Here is a 25,227-nt window from a genome sequence, read left to right on the forward strand (position 1 = left end):
AACCGAATGCATACACTTCAAAGGAATGGACTTTTGAAATCAAATGAAATGGATTCGTTTGATGTATGTGAATCTTGTTTACAAGGCAAGATGACTAAAGCACCTTTCAAAGGCACTCATGAAAGGGCTAAAGATTTATTGGGTTTAATACATTCGGATGTATGTGGACCCTTTAAACCCATAACTAGGAATGGTGAAAGATACTTTGTTACTTTCATTGATGACTTTAGTCGTTTCGGATATGTCTATTTACTAAGACACAAGGACGAAACGTTTAAAGCATTCAAAGAATATCAAAACGAAGTACAAAATCAACTCAATAGGACAATCAAGGTACTTCGTACCGATAGAGGAGGTGAATACCTAAGCGATGCCTTCCAAGATCATCTTAGGAGTTGTGGGATCATCTCACAACTTACTCCACCCGGAACACCCCAACTTAATGGAGTATCCGAAAGGAGGAACCGAACCCTAATGGATATGGTTCGATCTATGATGGCTAGAAGCTCGTTACCTCTATCATTTTGGGGTTATTGTCTAAGCTCCGCGGCTCGTATTTTAAATATGGCCCCAACCAAGAAAGTGGAACGAACTCCTCATGAGATGTGGTTTGGAAAACCTCCTTCTCTTTCATACTTGAAAGTATGGGGATGTGAAGCTTATCCTAAGCGTTATGTAGCAAATAAGCTACATGCTCGATCCACAAAGTGTATCTTCATAGGATATCCCAAAGATGACATGGGATATTACTTCTATGATCCATCCGAGCAAACGGTATTTGTAGCTCGGAAAGCGGAATTCCTTGAAACCAAGTTCCTTATGGAAGGTGATGGTGAAAGAAAAATAGATCTTGTAGAGGTACAAGATCAAGCCGATGATACACAATTGGTTGACACTAGCACTCAACATGAGGATGCTGAAAATGATCAAGTGGATGATCAAGGTACACAAGACGTTCGAAGATCTAGTAGGATTAGTAATCCTCCCGAGAGATATGGGTTTCTCGTGGATGGTTGCTATACGGTTGATTTGGATGAACCGACAAACTACAAAGATGCTTTATCAAGGATAGATAAAGATAAATGGCAGGAAGCCATGAACGCCGAGATGCAATCCATGTATGAAAACCAAGTTTGGGAACTTGTTGAGCAACCTCCTAGCTCTAAGCTAGTTGATTGCAAGTGGATTTTCAAGATGAAAACCGACATACATGGAAACTTGGATACATACAAAGCTAGACTTGTAGCAAAGGGTTTCACTCAAACTCAAGGGGTTGACTATGATGAGACCTTCTCGCCTGTGGCAATGCTAAAGTCTATTAGGATATTATTTGCCATCGCTGCTCATTATGATTACGAAATTTGGCAAATGGATGTCAAAACCGCTTTCCTAAATGGATATCTTGAGGAAGATGTCTATATGGCACAGCCCGAAGGTTTTGTCGATCCGAAAAATCCTAAAAAAGTATGCAAGTTAAAGAAATCAATCTATGGGTTGAAACAAGCATCGAGAATGTGGAATCATCGTTTTAATGAAGAGGCAAAGAAATTTGGCTTTATTAAAAATGGTGATGAAGCTTGTGTATACAAGAAGGCTAGTGGGAGCTCCATAATGTTCCTTGTGCTATATGTGGATGACGTATTATTATTTGGGAATGATATAACCACAATGCAAGAGGTCAAAACTTGGTTAAAAAGTTGCTTCTCCATTAAGGATCTTGGAGAAGCACAATATATATTGGGGATTGGAATCTATAGGAATAGATCCAAGAGATTGATAGGCTTAAGTCAAAGTACATACATTGATAAGGTCTTGAAAAGGTTCAAGATGGAAAACTCTAAGAAAGGTTTGGTACCTATTCAAAGAGGAACCGTTCTCAGTTCATCTCAGTGTCCTACCACGAAAGATGAACAAGAGAGAATGAAGAAAGTCCCATACGCATCTGCTATTGGGTCTATCATGTATGCAATGATATGTACTAGACCGGATGTGTCATGCGCTCTAAGCTTGACAAGTAGATACCAGAATAACCCAGGAAATAGTCATTGGACTGCGGTTAAATGTATATTGAAATACCTTAGAAGGACTAAGGATATGTTTCTAATATATGGGTCTGGTGAGGAGGAACTCGTTGTAAAAGGTTACGTGGACGCGAGTTTCCAAACTGATCGAGATGACTCTCGGTCACAATCCGGTTATGTATTCATGTTAAATGGTGGTGCGGTCTCTTGGAAGAGTGCGAAACAGGAAGTTGTTGCGTTATCCACTACAGAGTCGGAGTACATTGCCGCCTCATTGGCAGCTCAGGAAGCTGCATGGATGAAGAAATTCATCGACGACTTAGGAGTGGTCCCTTCCATTCAGGACCCTCTTGAGATCTTTTGTGACAACGAGGGTGCGATTGCTCAAATCAAGGAACCTCGTGCTCATCAAAAGACTCGTCACATTGAGCGGAGATTCAACTACATTAGGGATGAGGTTGAAAAGGGAAAGATATGTATTCACAAAGTTCACACAGATCAAAATGTTGCGGATCCACTCACGAAGCTTTTACATGGGCCAAAACATGAGGGACATGTTTGTGCATTAGGGCTTCGACATTCTAGTGATTGGAATTGATCTACTTTATGTATTGTAACGGAACGAATTAGTTCAAACTCATTAATATAATTATGGTATTAATTTAAATTATGAGTCATGTTCCAATTTAGCATATTTTATCCATGAATAAATTATTATTCTAAATTCCGTAGTTGATCACATTTGTGGGAACAAGTGTGAGGTCTAGACTATTATGAACTTGGATTGGTTAACATTCAAATGGTGAATGTAGGGCAAGGTTGCAACCAAGGTTCATAGATATTTGTGGGACACAAATATTGGAAGACCCGCTCTCAAGATTACTATATGGAACCTTTGTGGTTGATCACATGTAATCTTGAGTAAAGGAGAATATCATTATATCCTCTGACCTGAGACACATATTGGGTTCAGATATTCACCGAATATTGTGCCTTGATTCTTTCCTTCGCTATTCTGAAACATGGTAGTACATAAGGGAGGTTTCAGGTATGGTACGAAGTGTAATGTCTAGGACGTATGTAGTCAAGATGGAATTTGTCCCTCTTATTCGTTGAGAGTCAGATGTCTAAGGCCTGACAAAGTTAAATCTATAAGAGAGTGATCATTCTATGTCTCTTGGATTTAACATGACATCTAGGGCAAAAGGATATATTGAAAGATTCACCTAAATCATATTCGAAATGGAAACTCGAAAGGGATGATGTTATTGAATGGCACTAAGTCATAACATGTTGGGGGTGATGGACGGTCGTTAGGTGGTATCTGTCACTTGCATTAATTCCTTATGTTTCTCGTGCAAGTGGGAGATTGAAGGATTTTCTTGTGCCCGAGAGACATAATAAATTAATGTGGCTTACATGTTGTGATCCAAGTCGGGTCATACCCAATAACAAGCTATCAACACTTTATGTATTTGTTTTGACAATCGGATCATTAAAGCAAATACACGACACTTGAATTTTAGAAATTGGTTTTCTAAAATAAATGCTAGATATAATTATTTGGATAATTATAAGTTACTACATGTTGTATATTATTTATATAGGTTATAAATAATATAAAGTGTATGTAACATATGTGTGTTGCATTTTATTTTATAAAAGGCTTATAAAATAAAATACTTACAACTAAATGCATGTATGTTTTATAAATATGTAATAAAATATAAAATAAATGGAAGGGGTGGGGGGCCATTTTTTTGTAGGCTCCTAGGTGCCAACCACCCTTCCTTGATTACTCCATATAATTATGACTAATACACATGCATTGGTGCAACTTTTAACACACTCTTTGACTCTAGCATTTTGAAAATAATACTTGCAATTTCCTTTCTTGGTTGATTTTAGCAAGTAATTAAGTGTCTAAAATCCTAACCAAGTCTTGGGTGTTGATTATTGCTTGTGGGTATCAAAGATTTGAGGCTTCAAGTTAGAAGTTTTCTTCATCTACATCATCTTCTTCATCCTAGTTCTTCACCTCCATTTTGGAGTAGGTATAAACATCTAACTAGCTCTATTTACATTTAAGTGTATTTTCAAGACTAGATCTTTAATGGATTTCAAATCTAAAAGGGTTAAACTTTACATGCATAAACTTGAAATTGCTTCCGCTTTATATATACATATACACACGAATTTATATGTAACAAAATGGGTTTGTGACCTTGTTTATGTATTGAAATCCATCAGTTTCAGCAGAAAAACAAACTGAAACGAAGGTGGAAAAAGCATCAAAAGCTCGGTTTTTCACACAATCTAAGACTGCTTCATTGATGTTTCTGATGTTCCTTGTAGTTTGTTTTTCATTCTCTTATACAGATTCTCCACCACTGGACTTGTCGATTTATAAAGATGTTGGCTTTTCAGAGATTTATCATGAATCTTTGAAATTTGTTAAATTTGCTAAAGAATCAGTTGATGATTTTGTTGAAACTGTGAAACTATGGTCAATCGATTTGGTTTCATACCTCTCTAATCAAATGTCCCATCTTTCTCAAACCCATAAGAATAGCCCTTCCATAAAATTCTTTAACTTGACTACCACTTATTCCATACACGAAGAAATTGTGTTTAATCACCGTATTGGGACGGATTATATTCAAGAAGTTCATGAAATCAATGAAGAAATGGAGGAGGTCGCAGAAGAAACTTTTCAAGTAATGGAAGTTGATGTGGATGAAGATGAATTTAGGACTCAAGATTTGGATGAAATTGAACCTCGAAGATGGGCGAAAAGCGAGTCTAGTGTAACAGCAGATTCTAGTAATCTGGAAACTACATTGAACCTCAAAGATGGGCTTTCAAGAAAATTGGAGGATCAATCAGAACTGGAGGTGAATGATGGTGAAATCAAGGCCAGTGTTGTTATATCAGCAGATGCAAGGGATGAATCAGAAACTTTGATTTCTTTGTTGACCGAATCTGTCAGCACAATCATTTTGGTTGGTTTATCGACAATGATAATGGTTGTTTCAGCTATTTTCTATATGAACAAAATTAAGCCAGATGCTAAAACGGCCCATATCCGTGCTGCTTCATGTTCTTCAGAAACAAGCAGCGTTCAAAAAGGTTACAGGAAGAAAAGCGACAACAACAACAACAAAAGAGAATCAATGGCTTCTTCATCTGATTTCTCAATGGGCTCTCCATCTTATGGAAGCTTCACTACAATTGAAAGGACCCCAATTAAAGTGAGATTGAATAAACTGTAGTGCATATATCTATTTATGTTGTGTAGACGTGTAGTGTTTATGGTAAGTACTTAATCTTGTTTGTTTGGTTTTTGTAGGGAGATGAAGTAATGCTGACACCAGTTAGGAGATCAAGCAGGTTGCTTAAGAACCAAGTCATTTCTTCATGATCATTTTCAAATTTACTAGGCTACTAGCCCTTTTAAAGTAATTTGTAAAATTACTTTCTTTTCTTTAGTTTTTTTTTTTTTTTTTTTTTTAGTACTAGAACCGGAGTTTGTAACTCGGGCTTTAACAATCAATATTCAGAAAGTAGCATTGGCAACATGAATTCCAATCAAAATTAATGAACATACTTTGGTTATGTTTGGTATCTTATTCCTGTTATTATTTTACTTACAATAATAATACTAGTAATAGTAATTTTTTTTATCTTGACTACATACAGGATCTTTTCATTTGTCATAACATTTAAACTTTGCATATCAGCATATGTTCACATTGTTAGTAGTGATGCATACTGTTTCTTACTCGACCAATGCTAAACTGCGTACTATGTTTACGATATCAACAGGGTGTAAGATCGCATAGCCCAACACAATGTCCTGCAATATAAGCCCAAGAGTCCATCCTTTTCTAAAACCAATTGGTATTAGAGGGACTTCCCCTTAGACTTATATACATACATTTGTTTTTTGTCTCCCTCCGATGTGGGATAGGTTTGCACCCCAACAATCCTCCCCTCAAACCGAAGACCACATCACCGAGCCTCCCCTTCAACGATACTCCCGCCATCTTATATCACCGGTCTCTTTTCTTTCACTTTTCTTTCACTACCGGGACACGCCTCTTATACCGCCGATCTATTTCTTTCACTTTTTCTTTCACCATCGGGACACGCCGCACTTCCACGCCTTGGGAAGGAAGACTTTCGATATAAAGCACCATGGCTCCATTATCGTTGGCAAACTGAGGGGTGTGCCATGTCGCACCGTGCGCTTAGGGGTGCGCCACCACTGCGTCGTTCACCACATCGGGCTATAACCTAGCTCTGATGCCATTTGTAAGATCGCATAGCCCAAACACAATGTCCTGCAATATAAGCCCAAGAGTCCATCCTTTTCTAAAACCAATTGGTATTAGAGGGACTTCCCCTTAGACTTATATACATACATTTGTTTTTTGTCTCCCTCCTATGTGGGATAGGTTTGTACCCCAACAATGATACCAATCTCCCACTTGGAGACTTTGAACAAACCCAAGCTTCGTCAACCCAAAATATCAACGATCTAACCAAGAACGTTAAACCACCATTATACCGCCAAACTCCATTTGGGACACGCACACTCAAAACATACTTCGGATGAGCAGACTTTCGATACAAGGTCTTCAACACTACTTGTTAGAATTGAAACATTAACTCTCTAATTCTCTAGTTGGGGTCTTCTCTCATCAATTCATTAGAAGACCAATTGAGGTAATGCAAAACCTCAATTTCTCTGTCGTAACAACCTTAGTAAACATATCAGCAGGATTCTTCGTACCAAGGATTTTCTCCAATAATAAAGTACCATCATTTATATGTTGTCGAATAAAATGATACCTTATCTTGATGTGTTTCGTACGACTATGAAACACCGGATTCTTCCCAAGATGTATTGCACTTTGATTATCACAATACAAGACGCGATAGTCTTGTCTTTTACCCAACTCACCTAAGAAGCTTTTCAACCAAACAAGCTCTTTAGAAGCTTATGCAATAGCCATATATTCGGCTTCGGTGGTTGATAAAGCAACACTCTTTTGTAGTCGAGACATCCAACTAACCGCCGTCTTCCCTATTGTGAAAACATAACCCGTAGTGCTTTTCCCCGAATCGTCACATCCACCCAAATTAGCATCCGTATAACCTCTAAGTATGACATTGCTTTTAGAGAAGCACAATCCCATATTAGAAGTACCTTTCAAATAACGAAGTAACCATTTAACCGCTTTCCAATGCTCTTTCCCCGGATTAGACATATAACGACTTACAACTCCCACCGCGTGAGCAATATCGGGTCTTGTACAAACCATGGCATACATAACACTACCCACGGCTGATGCATATGGAACCTTTTCCATCTCCATTTTGTCTTCTTCCGTTTTAGGTGATTGACTTTTCGATAGCTTTATCGTGCTACCCAAAGGCATAGAACGAGCCTTTGAATTTTCCATGTTAAACCTCTCTACAACTTTCTCAATATATTTGGATTGAGACAAGTATAGAGTACCCTTCACACGATCACGCACAATACTCATGCCAAGTATTTGCCTAGCACCACCAAGATCTTTCATCTCGAACTCATGGGAAAGTAATCCTTTCAACTTGTTGATTTCGGGCATGTTGGAACCTCCAAGTAACGTGTCATCAACATACAACAATAAGATTATGTAAGAAGACTTGAATTTCTTCAAGTAGCAACAGTGATCCGCTTCACATCTTAAGAAACCAATCTTCTTCATAAACTCGTCAAACTTCAAGTACCATTGCCGAGGTTCTTGCTTCAATCCATACAAACTTTTCTTTAGCTTACAAACCCACTTCTCTTTACCCTTTACCTCAAAGCCCTCGGGTTGCCTCATGTAGATCTCTTCAACAAGATCACCATGCAAGAATGCGGTCTTCACATCTAGTTACTCTAGATGTAAGTCTTCGGATGCAACCATAGAAAGTACCAAACGGATAGTAGTCATTTTAACTACTGGTGAAAATATCTCTTTGTAGTCAACCCCTTCCTTTTGTTGAAAGCCTTTGACTACCAAACGAGCCTTGTACCTTTTCTTGCCATCCAACTCATTCTTGATTCGATACACCCATTTACTTTGCAACGCCCTTTTATCATGAGATAACTTCACTAGTGACCAAGTTTTATTCTTCTCAAGTGACCACATCTCTTCTTTCATGGCAAGCTCCCATTGTATGGATTCTTTTGTCTTCCTTGCCTCAAAGTAACTTTCGGGTTCACCATTCTCAGTATAGAGCAAGTAGTTTGCTGATGGAGAATACCTAGGATTAGGTTTGGGCACTCTAGTCGAGCGTCTTAGTGTAGGAGCAACCGAAATGGTTGGACCGATTTCATTTGTGTCCTCCTCATCACTAGAACTCGCACTATGTTCGGAATCATCACCGCTTTCCGAATCATTTCCATCATTAGCATTTTCTGACGTCTCACCGTTAATTGGCAATTCATTGTTACCCGTACTCCCACTAGAACCTGCAAGATCATCAATAGAAACATCGTCAAAAGTAACATGACCCGGTTTAGGACTCCCCGTTTCCGGTTTGCCATAAATCGAATCTTCATCAAAGGTAACATCACGAGAACGAATCACTTTTCTAGCCTCGTTATCCCAACAACGATAACCCATTTCATCCGACCCGTAACCTATGAAAGTACACTTCTTTGACTTAGCTTCAAGCTTGTCTCTATCCGCATCTTTGGTCTTCACATAAGCATTACACCCAAAGATCCTAAGGTGATTATAACTCACCTTCTTACCTTGCCATTCTTCCTCAAAAATTCGGAAACCCAACGGTGTTGAGGGTCCCCTGTTTATCAAATAAGCCGCCATATTAACCGCATCTGCCCAAAACATCTTATGCAAACCGGCATGTAGTCTCATACTCTTAGCCCTTTCATTTAACGTACGATTCATACGTTGGGCGACCCCATTGTGTTGCGGTGTCTCCGGTACCGTTTTCAATATTCTAATACCGAGCTTTGCACAATGGTCTTTAAACTCAAGACTACCATATTCTCCTCCATTATCCGACTTCAAGCACTTGACTTTCAAATTAGTCTCATTTTCTACCATAGCTTTTCACTTCACAAATGTATTAAATACATCAGATTTAGCTTTAAGAAAATAAACCCATACCTTTCGAGTGGAGTCGTCAATGAAGGTGACATAATAGCGAGAACCTCCATGTGATTCTACATTGGTTGGACCAAACACATCCGTATGAACAAACTCCAATTTCTCCAACTTAGGAGCATTTCCCGATTTCCCAAAAGTCACCTTCTTTTGCTTCCCATATACACATGGTTCGGAAAATCCAAGTTCTACCTTTTTCAAATCTGGAATTCTCCCACTCGAAACAAGCATCTTCATACCCTTCTCACTCATATGCCCGAGCCTTCGGTGCCATAGAGTTGATTCGGACTCAACATTAACCGTAGCAACCACCGTGTCTTCATCAAACACTTCAACCATATAAAGAGTTCCCTTTTTATGTCCACGAGCCACGACACAACTACCCTTAACCACCTTCCATTGGCGGTTTTCAAAAGTAACCGCGTTACCTTCATCATCTAATTGACCAACCGAAATAAGTTTCCTTTTTAATTTAGGAATGTACCTTACTGATGTTATGCGAGGCGTATATGAAATAGTGTATATTTTACTAGGAAAAACTATTAAATACGATACAATTTTACACAAGATATTTATTTATTTATAGAATGGATATACCTAAACCTTACTACAACACTTATAGGCAGTGTACCTAATCGTACAGTAGTGTAGTTTTTAGTAAGTCCGGTTCGTTCCACAGGGAAATCTTTAAACAAAGCTTAACGCTATATTAGTTTTAATTTATAAAAATACAAATATATATAAGTAATATTATTATTATTATAAAAAGGGGATTTTTATCGTTTAATGACCGGTTTGTCGATTTTTAAAACTTTAGTCGCAGTTAAAACCTAATGTAAAATATTAAATAAATAAAAGACTTAATTTAAAGCGTAAAGTAAATAACGATAATGAAATTGCCATAAATAAAAGTGCGATAAAATAAAATTACGATAATTAAAAATTACGAAAATTAAAAGTGCAATTAAATACGATGACAATAAATAAAAGTGCGATAATTAGAAGTGCAATTAAATATGAAAATAAAGGAATTATGCTTATTTAAACTTCCGTAATCATGATGTTTGACGTGTTGATTTTTAGTTTTATGCCCATGGGTTAATTGTCCTTTGTCCTGAATTATTTAATATGTCCGTCTGGTTTTTGTCCATAACAGTCCATCAGTCATAAATATAAAGTGCGAGTGTCCTCGTCAAATTATCCTTATACCCGAAGTCAAATATTCCAACTAATTGAGGACTTAAACTGTAACAAGGTCTTAATACTTTGTTTAATAATTACACCAGGATATCGACTGCGTGTAACCCAAGGTTTTAATACTTTGTTATCAATTATGTCAAGTGTCCTTGTACATAATTTCACCCCTGTTTTAATAATTCCATAGACTATTAATCTATTCCCGTGTTCGGTTAAATGAACGATTATTCGTACATATAAATATCCCGCCCATCGTGTCCGATTGAGTGTATATGGTTATTTATAGGTACGTCCAATTGTAATCTTTATATTAAAATTAACAAACTATCATTTAGTTAAACAAATATAAAGCTCATTAATAGCCCATAGTCTAATTTCCACAAGTGTCGTTCTTTTGTCCAAACCCCAAATATGGTACAAAGCCCAATTACCCAAATTTAATATTTAGTCAAACATCACGATTACTTCGGCATTAAATAAGCATAATAATAATTTAGCTACGAGACATTAAATTAAAAAGGTTGAACATAACTTACAATGATTAAAAATAGCGTAGCGTTACACGGACAGAATTTCGACTTACACCCTTACAATATTCGCTAACATACCCTTATTATTAGAAATTAAAATTAAAATTAAAATTAAAATTAAAATATAAATATATATATATATCTTAAGTATGAATGAAGAAGAAAAAGATGTGTAAAAATCGGCCGAATGCTCGGCCTTTTATAGGCCCACGTAATACTGTTTGACCTCCGCGAGTGCGGAGGTTTTTGTCTTCAAAGCTCCGCGAGTGCGGAGCCCCTGATTCCAGCTAACATAAGTTTGGCTCCTAGCTTACCGACGGATTTTATTATATAAATATAATATAAATATATAATTTATATAATTAATTATATATTATATTATATTATATTTATATACATAATTAATTTGTAACTTTCGGTCCGTTGCGTCGTACGTTGAAAGCTGGTTCATGTCTCGGTTTCGGATTTTCGAACGTCCTTTCGTATGATTTAATATCTTGTACTTTGCGTTTTGCGGCTTGTACTCTTGTCATTTTTAGTCGTTCCTTATCAATAATTTGAACCTCTTTGCTTGTACTTTGTACTTTTTAGCTTTTTGGTCGTTTGCGTCTTCAATTTGTCGAATCTGCCTTTTGTCTTCACCTTTTAATATTTAAACGAATATTCCTTGTAAATAGGACAACTGCAACTAAAAGCTTGTCTTTCTTGAGGGATAATGCTATGAAATATATGTTCGTTTTTAGCATTATCAAATATTCCCACACTTGAGCGTTGCTTGTCCTCAAGCAATATAGTCTTGAAATATACTAGAATCACTTCTTTATTCTTCACACTTTGTACATCAGTGATTTCATTACGGCGGTATGAACAATGGTAGTAACGTTATGGTTTACAGTCCCACATGACTATAAAAATTTAGATCCGTTAGAAAATTGGATCTTTATGAAAACATTTGATCTTTTAAAAATTAAATCTAGTTTTTACCCTAGATAAGTTTTCCAGAATAACCCTTCACCAGTGTTTGCAAATTGTTTTTGTGGGTTTGGTGGGTTTCAGATTTGAAAATTTTAGCTCAAAACTTGCGGTTTTGTGTCACCCACTTGCTAACCTTGTATTGGGAAAGCAACACGTCCAGTATACTTGCTCCGTATATTACCTTTCGGTAAACTACCGTCCGGTTGTGTAACATCCCGCATTTTTCCGTTAAATTATTTTAACGCCCGTCTTTTTCTTTTTAAATAATACCCTTCGTATCTAGATTCGTATCCTTTGTTATGTAACGTTTTAAATATTCTCGTTATCGGATTTCAATATCTCCCGTACTCCCGTGTAACTTAAAAATATTCGTTTGGTTATTTCCCGCACCCGACAACAAACTTGAGGGACTAATCTCGCCACTCGGGTAAACTTGGCTAACTAGTGACTCCTCACCACCACACACTTCATTTCACCATCTTCTTCCTCTTTTTCTTTCTTCCTTTTCTCTCAAGAACACAAACACAAAATTCATCATCTAATTTTGATCTTGGAAGCTCACAACAAATCCGATTACATATTCTTGATCCTCTCATCATCCTCTTCGATTTGATGCTAACTACTTCGATTTTGGGTAACATTTCTAAAACACTAGATTTCTTTAAATTCGTGTTCTTGACTTAAAAGTATGTTAATTGGTATCTATGGCTCATTGTGATGTCGTGTATGTAATTTGTATGCTCGATTTGTTGTTTTTGGGAGTAACTAGTTCATTATGAAAATTGCTTGCTAAATCCTTGATTTTGGATGATCAAATGTTGTTAGATTGTTAAAGTGCATGTTTTAAAAGTATTACTAGTATCTTTAGCTTCGTTTTGATGTATAGGTTGATTAAGGAAACATCAAACTCATGACTATTGATTTTTGTGAATTTTCGTTAGAGTTTAATAGACTTTAAATGAACTTTTGATGATTTGAATGCCATGAAATGTTGTTAGTAAGTGTTTAGTTGTATTACATGTTTCATTACCTTCAAAACGGCATATCATATGTATAAATTGGATTCCCGAAACTTGAATTGCAATTGATGAACTTGAAACCTTGTTTTGGAACGTTTAACGAACTTTCGACGAGATTTTTGTTGTCTAAAATGATAAATTTGATTTAGGAAATGTATCTAGTTGTGTTCCTTGTCGAAAGAGCTTTCCGGTGATATAAAATACATGTCTTGATTGTTTGCGGATCATAAACTAGGATTGATTGAAGTTTGGCTCGTGCCTTGTGTTTTCTGCAAACAGGACCTGTAAGCCTTTTGGGACGCCGTCCCAACCTCCTAGACGCCGTCCCACCCTTCATATTGGGACGCCGTCCTGACAATTGGGACGCCGTCCCACTCTTCATATCAGGACACCGTCCTGATTTTTGGGACACCGTCCTGATACACTAAAATGGGCTGTTTGCTTTGATCTTTTGACGTAAAATGTTTGCTATGCTACGGACCTCCGATTAACATGAAACTTGGCCAACATGCTCATATATGATTATATAACTTATAAAAATTGTCGGATACCCAACCCGACCCCGTTGACTTTTCCGTTGACTTTGACCCGACCAAGTTTGACTTTTTGTCAAACTTAACCAAATACTTATGCAACCTTTCTAACATGATTATTTACTTGTAACTTGCATGAAACTTGACTAGTTGATTCACATGTTAATATAATCGAGTCGTAACGAGCCATAGGACTAATTGAACATCTTTGACCGTTTGTGCTTACCGATATTGATATAACCTATATGTTTAGGTCAAGACTAGCTTTGTCTTTGCACGCGTTTACTTGTTGAAGTACTTTATTAACTCTCGCGCTCAAGGTGAGATCATAGTCCCACCTTTTCAACAACTTTTATACTTTTAAATCGTGGGCTGAGAAAACATATACTTTGTTACATCTTGTACTACTTACTTTTATGTTTTGAACACAAGTGTGAAAACAAACATTCCACGTGCGAGTTAGAACAAAAATGCCTCAATTCGATTATCATTAGTTACACTTGCAGGGTGTAAGCGAGAACTTATATTGTGTGGCCATACGGGTTTAACAAACCCTCATTCGGACGGTTCGCTACCGTTATGCGGATGAAATATATTTTTGTGTTTTAGTGTGGGTTCTAGCACTGTGTGATGGGGTAACGTTGGTTAAGTTTTGATAATTGAGTGCTCGCGTATAACAACACTTTTGGAATGCAAATGATTTGGATAATCTACGTTATGAAAATACAAAATCTTGCGGTTCAAAAACAACGTTTAATACTTACTAAACCTATGATTTCACCAACGTTTTCGTTGACAGATTCTTCTATGTTTTCTCAGGTTTTGAATGCTTAGTGATACATGCTTCCGCACTCTTTTGATACTTGCTTGGATGTCGAGTATACATGCATTTTGGAGCATCTTTTGAACTTATTTAAACTGTGTCGCATAGTTTTCATTTGTACTTATAACGTTGTAACTTAACTTGTGGTCAATTATCTTTGTAAACTTTGAAACAATCTTTACACTTGAATGGATGCGACATATTTTGGGTCAAACGTCTGTTTTAAAGACTTATGACCAGGTAATGGGACCTACGTAGTCGACGCCGTCACTTGACGATTTGTCGGGGTCGCTACAAGTGGTATCAGAGCCTTGGTTGTAGGGATTTAGAGTTCATTTGTGTCCACCCCGAGTCATAGGGTACATAGGTGAATCTAGACTACAACCGGCATATAGACTGAAGTAGGAATTACTTGACTATTTGTGCATCTATACTCGAACTCTTCTATCATATCTAACTCGTATTCGATCTTGATCTTACGTTGATAAATTTTGTTGACGCGCCACCTTGACTTTATGAGGTAATGTTAAATGCACATGAGAATCAGGGTAATATAATTTCCGGGATTATATTACGGTGATTCATATGGACATTCCGACATTATGACATAAAGAATTTAAGGCGAGTCAAGGAAAATTTTCTCTACATCATCATTCCCTATCATGATTAGTATTATTGAGAATACTAATCAACGATATTCTTGTGTCTTGAAGGAACAATGCCTCCCCGTCGCGGGCCACGTAATGAAACTTCCGAACAAGCTTTTCAACACATGATAGCCACCGCCATAGGTGCGGCTATGGCTAGTATCTCCTCCGACATCAATAACAACTACAACCACAACAACCATGGTGCCGGTAATTCAAACGAGGGTTGCTCCTACAAAACTTTCATGGGGTGCAAACCTCACACCTTCGATGGGACCGGAGGACCGGTTGTGCTCACCCGATGGTTTGAGCAAACAGAAGCCGTTTTTAGCATAAGCGGTTGTCGGGACCAAGACAAAGTCAAATATTCCACCCTCACTTTCGCCGGTATCGCCCTCACATGGTGGAATACGTATGTGCTGTCGGTGGGTATCGATGAAGCTCACACTCTCTCATGGGCCGACTTAAAGAAAAAGATGATCACCGAATACTTCCCGCGCGAAGAGACCCGTAAGCTCGAACACGAACTAAGAACTTTAAAAGCGGTCGGGAATGACCTAAAGGCATATAATCAACGATTTTCTGAGCTATCCTTGATGTGCCCAAACCTCGTGACCCCCGAACCTCTAAGGGTTGAACTTTACATGGATGGTCTTCCTAAGAGCATCAAACAAGGAGTAATGTCATCCAAACCCAGTAATCACCAAGAGGCCCTGAATATGGCCCGTCAATTGATCGAAACGGTAGACGAGATTGAAGTGCCGGCACCTAAAGCCGAGGATGAGTCGGGTGACAACAAAAGAAAATGGGAAGCCCCCCCAATCGAGCAACTACAACAACAACTTTGCCAAGGAACCTCTCACCCCCGTCGGCAAGAAAAGTTATGCCGGGACACGACCTTTTTGCAACAAATGCCACAAGCATCATTTTGGTGAATGTGGCAAGCTAATTTGCCATCGGTGCCAAGGTAGTGGTCATATTGCCAAGTATTGTGGAAGTACCGCCCCCGTCACTCAAAAGGGGCCCGACGCACCAAAGCCGAGTATTTGCTACAAATGTGGCCAATCGGGTCATTTTAGGAATGAATGCCCAAAGAATAAAGCAAAAACCAACGCGCGCCGTCGAACTTACAACATCGACACCTAGGATGCCCGAGACGATGATGGACTAGTCACGGGTACGTTTCTTCACAACAAACCGTATATTTCATACTTATTCGATTCGAGTACCGTTAGACGTTTTATAACCAAGGATTTGACTCGTGCTCTTTATATTCCACCTCTTTCCCCCAGATACTACTTAGACGATTTAAGTGACCGACGGAAAATATTGTGTGCCTATAAATTTTATCGGAGGATATGCGTTAAGAAATTGGACTCGACACCTATAGAACTAAGGAACTCAAAACCTATTCATTAAGGAGAAATTGTTGCCCTACATTTATGTATAGATTATCGTGAACTAAGTAACTTTCGGTTGGAAACCAATACTCTCTTCCTCGTATCCATTACCTCATGATTATTTGCGTGGATCCCGTGTATTCCAAATCGACCTCCGTTCTGGTTATCATCAATTGGGGGTTAAGGGAGACGATGTCTCCTAAGCCATTTTTTTCGAGCTCGCAACGTTAGTTGTAAATCCCTCTTAGTACCGTTTGATTTATTTAGGACTCCGTCCGTATTCATGAACCTCCTAAACCACGTATGCAACTTATCTAGACAAATCTGTTATCATATTTATAGATGACATCTTAACTTATTCAAGTAAAGAAGGCAAACGAACAACATCATCATCTTACGCTCGAACTTTGAGAAAAGAGCAACTCTATACCAAATTCTCCGAGTAAGAATTTCTGTTAAACGAAGTCAAATTTTCTAGACCATGATGTTAATGGTCAAGGCATTACAATCAATCTCGAAATCAAGCCACACGTAATCATGAAACTCTCTCAACTCAGACTTGTATTCGTAAAATCTTAGATCTCGCCTGTTATCACCGAAGATTCATTTCTGACTTTTCTCGTGTTACCCGACTTTTAAACTCGTTAACTCACTAAGGGAAAACTTTAAACCTCTCCGTGTTCGAACCTTGAGCGTGATTCTTCACACCAACATTTCTAGTTAAAATCGTATAGCAACAGATGGAACTCAAACATGGAAATATTTCTACATGAACGCCGAAAGGCATACTCTCTCGACTCAAAATTAACGTAACTAAAATTCGTTATTTTGCACGAAGAATTCGAATACTAAACTGTAGATCCGATCAACTTTCTCGTCATCACGTACCACACACATACCTCTGTTATTTCACCGTTACTGTCTGATATTACTGGAATTTAAGATAACACACAATCCAACGATACTTCACTCTTCTTTGACTTAACGTCCTTGTGTTTCTGATAATCGGCCAACTATTATTCAACCCCGAACTATACAATTACGTGTACTATCTTGTTTCTCTTCCAGACTTCAATTTTTGACAACTAGAGGCACGTTATGGCAACCTCGAGATGTAAGCTCATCCTATTCTCAGTCCTCATTTCACTCCTATCTTTATCGCTCGCATTTCCGTTTAAGGAAACTCCTTGTAACATTTCTCCATGGATAGAGAAACTCCTCACATTACATTAGTATTCGCCACGAGGGTGAATAGTCCTAACGAACATTTTTTTTTTTTTTTTTTTTTGAACCCTAACTAACTTGTTCAAACATATCTTAAGAGATTCTATTCCAACACGGTGTATCCTTGTCAATTATCCCGTATCGAAATACTCGTTTCACTTCTAGTTTTACAAGAAACCCTGGAGACCCGCTTAGACATGAGTACCACGTACCACCCACAAACCGATGAACCGAGCAAACGAACGATTTACGTCTTGGAAAGACATGTCACAAACTCGTATTGTCACCTTTAGTAGATCACTCGTACAACAGTAGTTACCACTCGTGTGTTCACCCGCACTTTCCGAAACCCTATATGACCGCTAATGTCGTACCCCTGTTCATTTAACCAACGCATGTGGCAAACAAAACACAGAATCTGAACTCAATCAAGAAACAACAATTGAGATCATTCAAGTCCGAGAAGGGCTCGAGACAACCCATAGTCACCAAAAGAGTTATACCAAACTTAGATGAAAACCTCACAAAATCCCTGTAACAGTGTAATATTGAGAACCCGCACCTTGGAAAGGTGTAATCCGTTTCGGGAATCAGGGAAAGTTAAACTCGCGACACGTTAACCCTTTTGAAACCTTGGGGCGTATTGGAACCGCTTCCTACCGTTTGGAACTTCTGACTCAATTAAGTTTCCGCTTACCCTGTGTACCATGTAACAAACTTAGAAACGTGTCCTGCGGAACAGGAACGTGCAATCCTGCTAGATACATCAACTATCGATGACAAACTTCTCTTCATAGGAAAACCAGTTGAAACCAGGGATCGTAAAAACCGAACCTTAATACAACGAAATACCCTAACTATCCAAATTCATGAGAACACTCAAGGACGTGCCTTCACTTATTCATAACATTGACAACGTAAAGTCTCGAGTAAGAGATATCGACTACTACTTCCAACTAAATTTCGGGACGAAATTTCTTTTGAGGTGTGGATAATGTAACATCCCGCATTTTTCCGTTAAATTATTTTAACGCCCGTCTTTTTCTTTTTAAATAATACCCTTCGTATCTAGATTCGTATCCTTTGTTATGTAACGTTTTAAATATTCTCGTTATCGGATTTCAATATCTCCCGTACTCCCGTGTAACTTAAAAATATTCGTTTGGTTATTTCCCGCACCCGACAACAAACTTGAGGGACTAATCTCGCCACTCGGGTAAACTTGGCTAACTAGTGACTCCTCACCACCACACACTTCATTTCACCATCTTCTTCCTCTTTTTCTTTCTTCCTTTTCTCTCAAGAACACAAACACAAAATTCATCATCTAATTTTGATCTTGGAAGCTCACAACAAATCCGATTACATATTCTTGATCCTCTCATCATCCTCTTCGATTTGATGCTAACTACTTCGATTTTGGGTAACATTTCTAAAACACTAGATTTCTTTAAATTCATGTTCTTGACTTAAAAGTATGTTAATTGGTGTCTATGGCTCATTGTGATGTCGTGTATGTAATTTGTATGCTCGATTTGTTGTTTTTGGGAGTAACTAGTTCATTATGAAAATTGCTTGCTAAATCCTTGATTTTGGATGATCAAATGTTGTTAGATTGTTAAAGTGCATGTTTTAAAAGTATTACTAGTATCTTTAGCTTCGTTTTGATGTATAGGTTGATTAAGGAAACATCAAACTCATGACTATTGATTTTTGTGAATTTTCGTTAGAGTTTAATAGACTTTAAATGAACTTTTGATGATTTGAATGCCATGAAATGTTGTTAGTAAGTGTTTAGTTGTATTACATGTTTCATTACCTTCAAAACGGCATATCATATGTATAAATTGGATTCCCGAAACTTGAATTGCAATTGATGAACTTGAAACCTTGTTTTGGAACGTTTAACGAACTTTCGACGAGATTTTTGTTGTCTAAAATGATAAATTTGATTTAGGAAATGTATCTAGTTGTGTTCCTTGTCGAAAGAGCTTTCCGGTGATATAAAATACATGTCTTGATTGTTTGCGGATCATAAACTAGGATTGATTGAAGTTTGGCTCGTGCCTTGTGTTTTCTGCAAACAGGACCTGTAAGCCTTTTGGGACACCGTCCCAACCTCCTAGACGCCGTCCCACCCTTCATATTGGGACGCCGTCCTGACAATTGGGACGCCGTCCCACTCTTCATATCAGGACACCGTCCTGATTTTTGGGACACCGTCCTGATACACTAAAATGGGCTGTTTGCTTTGATCTTTTGACGTAAAATGTTTGCTATGCTACGGACCTCCGATTAACATGAAACTTGGCCAACATGCTCATATATGATTATATAACTTAGAAAAATTGTCGGATACCCAACCCGACCCCGTTGACTTTTCCGTTGACTTTGACCCGACCAAGTTTGACTTTTTGTCAAACTTAACCAAATACTTATGCAACCTTTCTAACATGATTATTTACTTGTAACTTGCATGAAACTTGACTAGTTGATTCACATGTTAATATAATCGAGTCGTAACGAGCCATAGGACTAATTGAACATCTTTGACCGTTTGTGCTTACCGATATTGATATAACCTATATGTTTAGGTCAAGACTAGCTTTGTCTTTGCACGCGTTTACTTGTTGAAGTACTTTATTAACTCTCGCGCTCAAGGTGAGATCATAGTCCCACCTTTTCAACAACTTTTATACTTTTAAATCGTGGGCTGAGAAAACATATACTTTGTTACATCTTGTACTACTTACTTTTATGTTTTGAACACAAGTGTGAAAACAAACATTCCACGTGCGAGTTAGAACAAAAATGCCTCAATTCGATTATCATTAGTTACACTTGCAGGGTGTAAGCGAGAACTTATATTGTGTGGCCATACGGGTTTAACAAACCCTCATTCGGACGGTTCGCTACCGTTATGCGGATGAAATATATTTTTGTGTTTTAGTGTGGGTTCTAGCACTGTGTGATGGGGTAACGTTGGTTAAGTTTTGATAATTGAGTGCTCGCGTATAACAACACTTTTGGAATGCAAATGATTTGGATAATCTACGTTATGGAAATACAAAATCTTGCGGTTCAAAAACAACGTTTAATACTTACTAAACCTATGATTTCACCAACGTTTTCGTTGACAGATTCTTCTATGTTTTCTCAGGTTTTGAATGCTTAGTGATACATGCTTCCGCACTCTTTTGATACTTGCTTGGATGTCGAGTATACATGCATTTTGGAGCATCTTTTGAACTTATTTAAACTGTGTCGCATAGTTTTCATTTGTACTTATAACGTTGTAACTTAACTTGTGGTCAATTATCTTTGTAAACTTTGAAACAATCTTTACACTTGAATGGATGCGACATATTTTGGGTCAAACGTCTGTTTTAAAGACTTATGACCAGGTAATGGGACCTACGTAGTCGACGCCGTCACTTGACGATTTGTCGGGGTCGCTACAGGTTGTAAAGGAAAGCGTTGAACAAGCAACTGTTAAGGCAATGTCCCCTGACATGCTTTTAATTATGGTCTATAACGTATCGGATGCAATTACTATCCTTTGTAGGAGCAATAGTAAAGATCACCCTTATAATTTTTCGGTCTGGCACAAGGTCCTGTCTTTGACCATGCTATGCAACCACCGTTCTTACGGTTGACACCCGAATTGGTTCAGGTGACCTAATGAATTCCAGGTGAATTCCTAGGATTTTACGTTCAATGGTAATGAACGCATTGAAAATGGGTTTTCAGAAAACAAATCGGTTTGTAATTTTGATCAAAATATTTTCTCGTTCAAGCTCGAGTTTAGATATCATCGAATTCCATGAGTTTGTAATTCTCAATCTTTAAGGTCAATCTCAAGGATTGAGTAATATCAGTTTTAAAAGCTGATTTTTGATCTTTAAAGGAGATTATCCTTTCTGGGAATCTGATTCATTAGTCTTATCCAGCTAATTTGCACGGCGTCCTCCCCATTTTACAAGACAGATCCTCTCATGGTTGGGATAAGTCTGACCACTTGGCGACCCTGTTTGATGCTGAGGTCCGTGGATTTCCTGCTGATTTTAGAGATGACTTTTCTAGATTTTTCGTCAACCTACAGCTGGTCTGGACGACAACTTCCTGACCTAAATCAAGAAGCGCGTTTCTTTTTCAGAAGACTTTTACTTCCTTTTAACGATGGAATTGATTCATTGTGTAGATCCATCTTTCTTACAGTAAATCGGGTAAAACTGTTTAGTTTAGTCCAAAGCAAAAGTATCTTCAATTATTTGTTACAGAAATATGTGACATATGTTTAAAATAACTTGGTAAATTTTTCCACACTTGGCTTTTATTTTCTTTTATTTGCTTTTTTATTGTCCTCTATTCCATTTTAAATGAATTCTAACATTTTAGTTTGTTTCTCAATTTATGTCCTTTCCGAGGTAACAATAATTTCGGTGTTAACACCTAGTTTTATCGTTCATAAATATGTATAAACATGATTTTGAGTTCATTTAATTGAAAATTTTGAAAAATTTTACTAGAGGTGGGTAGTCAGTATATAAGACTAGGCTGTTCTTTATTATCAGAGAGCACTAGATTCTAATACAACTACTACGCTAATCACCCTCAATAATTTAAATTGTTACTGATTTCTTGCAAATGAGGGCATTGCAAGATCTTAAGTGTGGGAAGGGGTTAAATTCTTTCGGATTTTTTAAATTTTTTTACTTTAAACACTTGGTTACCATTAGAAATACTAGTAAAGTAGTAGTTGTATTAAAATCTAGTGTTCTCTGATAATAAAGAACAGCCCTAGTCTTATATACTGACTACCCAATTTTAGTAAAATTTTTCAAAATTTTCAATTAAATGAACTCAAAATCATGTTTATACATATTTATGAACGATAAAACTAGGTGTTAACACCGAAATTATTGTTACCTCGGAAAGGACATAAATTGAGAAACAAACCAAAATGTTAAAATTCATTTAAAATGGAATAGAGGACAATAAAAAGGAAAATAAAAGCCAAGTGTGGGAAATTTTCACCGAGTTATTCAAAATACATATCACATATTTTTGTACAAATAATTGAAAATACTTTTGTTTTGGACGATAATTAACTGTTTTACCCGATGAAAGAAAAGAGGAGATGGATCTACACGATGAATCAATTCCATCGTTAAAAGGAAGTAAAGTCTTTCGAAAAAGACACGCTCTTCTTGATTTAGGTCATGAAGTTGTCGTCCAGACTAGCTGTAGGTTGATGAAAAATCTAGAAAAGTCATCTCTAAAATCAGCAGGAAATCCACGGACCTCAGCATAAAACAGGGTCGCTAAGTGGTCAGATTTATCCTAACCATGAGAAGGATTTATCTCGTACAATGGGGGCACCGTACAAATTAGCTTGATAAGACTAATAAATCAGATCCCCAGAAAGGATAATCTCCTTAAAAGATCAAAAATCAGCTTTTAAGCCTGATATTACTCAATCCTAGAGATTGACCTTAAAGATTGAGAATTCAAACTCATGGAATTCAATGATGTCTAAACTCGAGCTTGAACGAGAAAATATTTTGATCAAATTATAAACCGATTTGTTTTCTGAAAACCCATTTTCAATGCGTTCATTACCATTGAACCTAAAATCCTAGGAATTCACCTGGAATTCATTAGGTCATCTGAACCAAATCGGGTGTCAACCGTAAGAACGGTGGTTGCATAGCATGGTCGAAGACAGGACCTTATGCCAGACCGAAAAATCATAAGGGTGAGCTTTACTATTGCTCCTACAAAGGATAGTAATTGCGTCCGACACGTTATAGACCATAATTAAAAGCATGCCAGGGGACGTTGCCTTAACATTTGCTTGTTCAACGCTTTCCTTTATAACCGGACGGTAGTTTACCGAAAAGTAATATACGGAGCAAGTATACTGGATGTGTTGCTTTCCTAATACAAGGTTAGCAAGTGGGTGACACAAAACCACAAGTTTTGAGCTAAAATTTTCAAATCTGAAACCCACCAAGCCCACAAAAATATTTTGCAAACGCCGGTGAAGGGTTATTCCGGAAAACTTATCTAGGGTAAAAACTAGATTTAATTTTCAAAAGATCAAATGTTTTCATAAAGATCCAATTTCCTTAATGGATCTAAATTTTATAGTCATGTGGGACTGTAAACCACATCGTTACTACCATTGTTTATACCGCCGTAAAGAAATCACTGATGTACAAAGTGTGAAGAATAAAGAAGTGATTCTAGTATTTCAAGACTATATTGCTTGAGGACAAGCAACGCTCAAGTGTGGGAATATTTGATAATGCTAAAAACGAACATATATTTCATAGCATTATTCCTCAAGAAAGACAAGCTTTTAGTTGCAATTGTCCTATTTACAAGTGATATTCGTTTAAATAATAAAAGGTGAAGACAAAAGACAGATTCGACGAATTGAAGACGCAAACGACCAAAAAGCTCAAAAGTACAAAATACAATCAATGAGGTTCCAATTATTGATAAGAAACGTCTCAAAATTACAAGAGTACAAGATTCAAAAAGAAAAGTACAAGATATTAAATTGTACGCAAGGACGTTCGAAAATCCAGAACCGGGACCAGAGTCAACTCTCAACGCTCGACGCAACGGACTAAAAATTACAAGTCAACTATGCATATGAATATAATATAATATAATATAATATATAATTAATTCTTAAAATTAATATATATATTATATTATATTTAAATAAACGTCGGCAGAAGAAAACAACCAAAAGTGGCTCTCCCCAGCTAGCCATGCGATCGCATGGCCTGGAAGGCATAAATCCATGCGATCGCATGAGCCCCTTTTCCAGATCACAGGCCTATAAAAATCGAGCTTTGGTGCACCATTTTTCCATCCATAATATCAATCTCTCTATCTATATACGTAGTATATATTTATATTTATATTTTAATTTTAATTTTAATTTTAATTCTAATAATAAGGGTATGTTAGCGAATGTTGTAAGGGTGTAAGTCGAAATTCTGTCTGTGTAACGCTATGCTATTTTTAATCATTGTAAGTTATGTTCAACCTTTTTAATTTAATGTCTCGTAGCTAAGTTATTATTATGCTTATTTAATCCGAAGTAATCATGATGTTGGGCTAAAAATATTAAAATTGGGTAATTGGGCTTTGTACCATAATTGGGGTTTGGACAAAAGAACGACACTTGTGGAAATTAGACTATGGGCTATTAATGGGCTTTATATTTGTTTAACTAAATGATAGTTTGTTAATATTAATATAAAGATTTACAATTGGACGTCCCTATAAATAACCATATACACTCGATCGAACACGATGGGCGGGGTATTTATATGTACGAATAATCGTTCATTTAACCGGACAAGGGAATGGATTAATAGCCACTAGAATTATTAAAACAGGGGTGAAATTATGTACAAGGACACTTGGCATAATTGATAACAAAGTATTAAAACCTTGGGTTACACTCAGTCGACATCCTGGTGTAATTATTAAACAAAGTATTAAAATCTTGTTACAGTTTAAGTCCCCAATTAGTTGGAATATTTAAACTTCGGGTATAAGGATAATTTGACGAGGACACTCGCACTTTATATTTATGACTGATGGACTGTTATGGACAAAAACCAGACGGACATATTAAATAATCCAGGACAAAGGACAATTAAC

General features: G+C 37.2%; 1 protein-coding gene across 1 annotated transcript; it reads left to right on the plus strand.

Annotated features, from left to right (window-relative positions):
- Positions 1–4,495: 4,495 nt before the first annotated feature.
- On the plus strand, positions 4,496–5,476 carry LOC139904608 (uncharacterized). The gene is made up of 2 exons (XM_071886534.1): positions 4,496–5,272; positions 5,371–5,476. Exons 1-2 carry the CDS (start codon positions 4,562–4,564, stop codon positions 5,440–5,442), a joined length of 783 nt encoding a protein of 260 aa, XP_071742635.1. The 5' UTR covers positions 4,496–4,561; the 3' UTR covers positions 5,443–5,476.
- The last annotated feature ends 19,751 nt before the right edge of the window (positions 5,477–25,227 follow it).

Source organism: Rutidosis leptorrhynchoides, chromosome 4 (assembly GCF_046630445.1).
Source record: "Rutidosis leptorrhynchoides isolate AG116_Rl617_1_P2 chromosome 4, CSIRO_AGI_Rlap_v1, whole genome shotgun sequence".
Taxonomy (NCBI): Eukaryota; Viridiplantae; Streptophyta; class Magnoliopsida; order Asterales; family Asteraceae; genus Rutidosis; species Rutidosis leptorrhynchoides.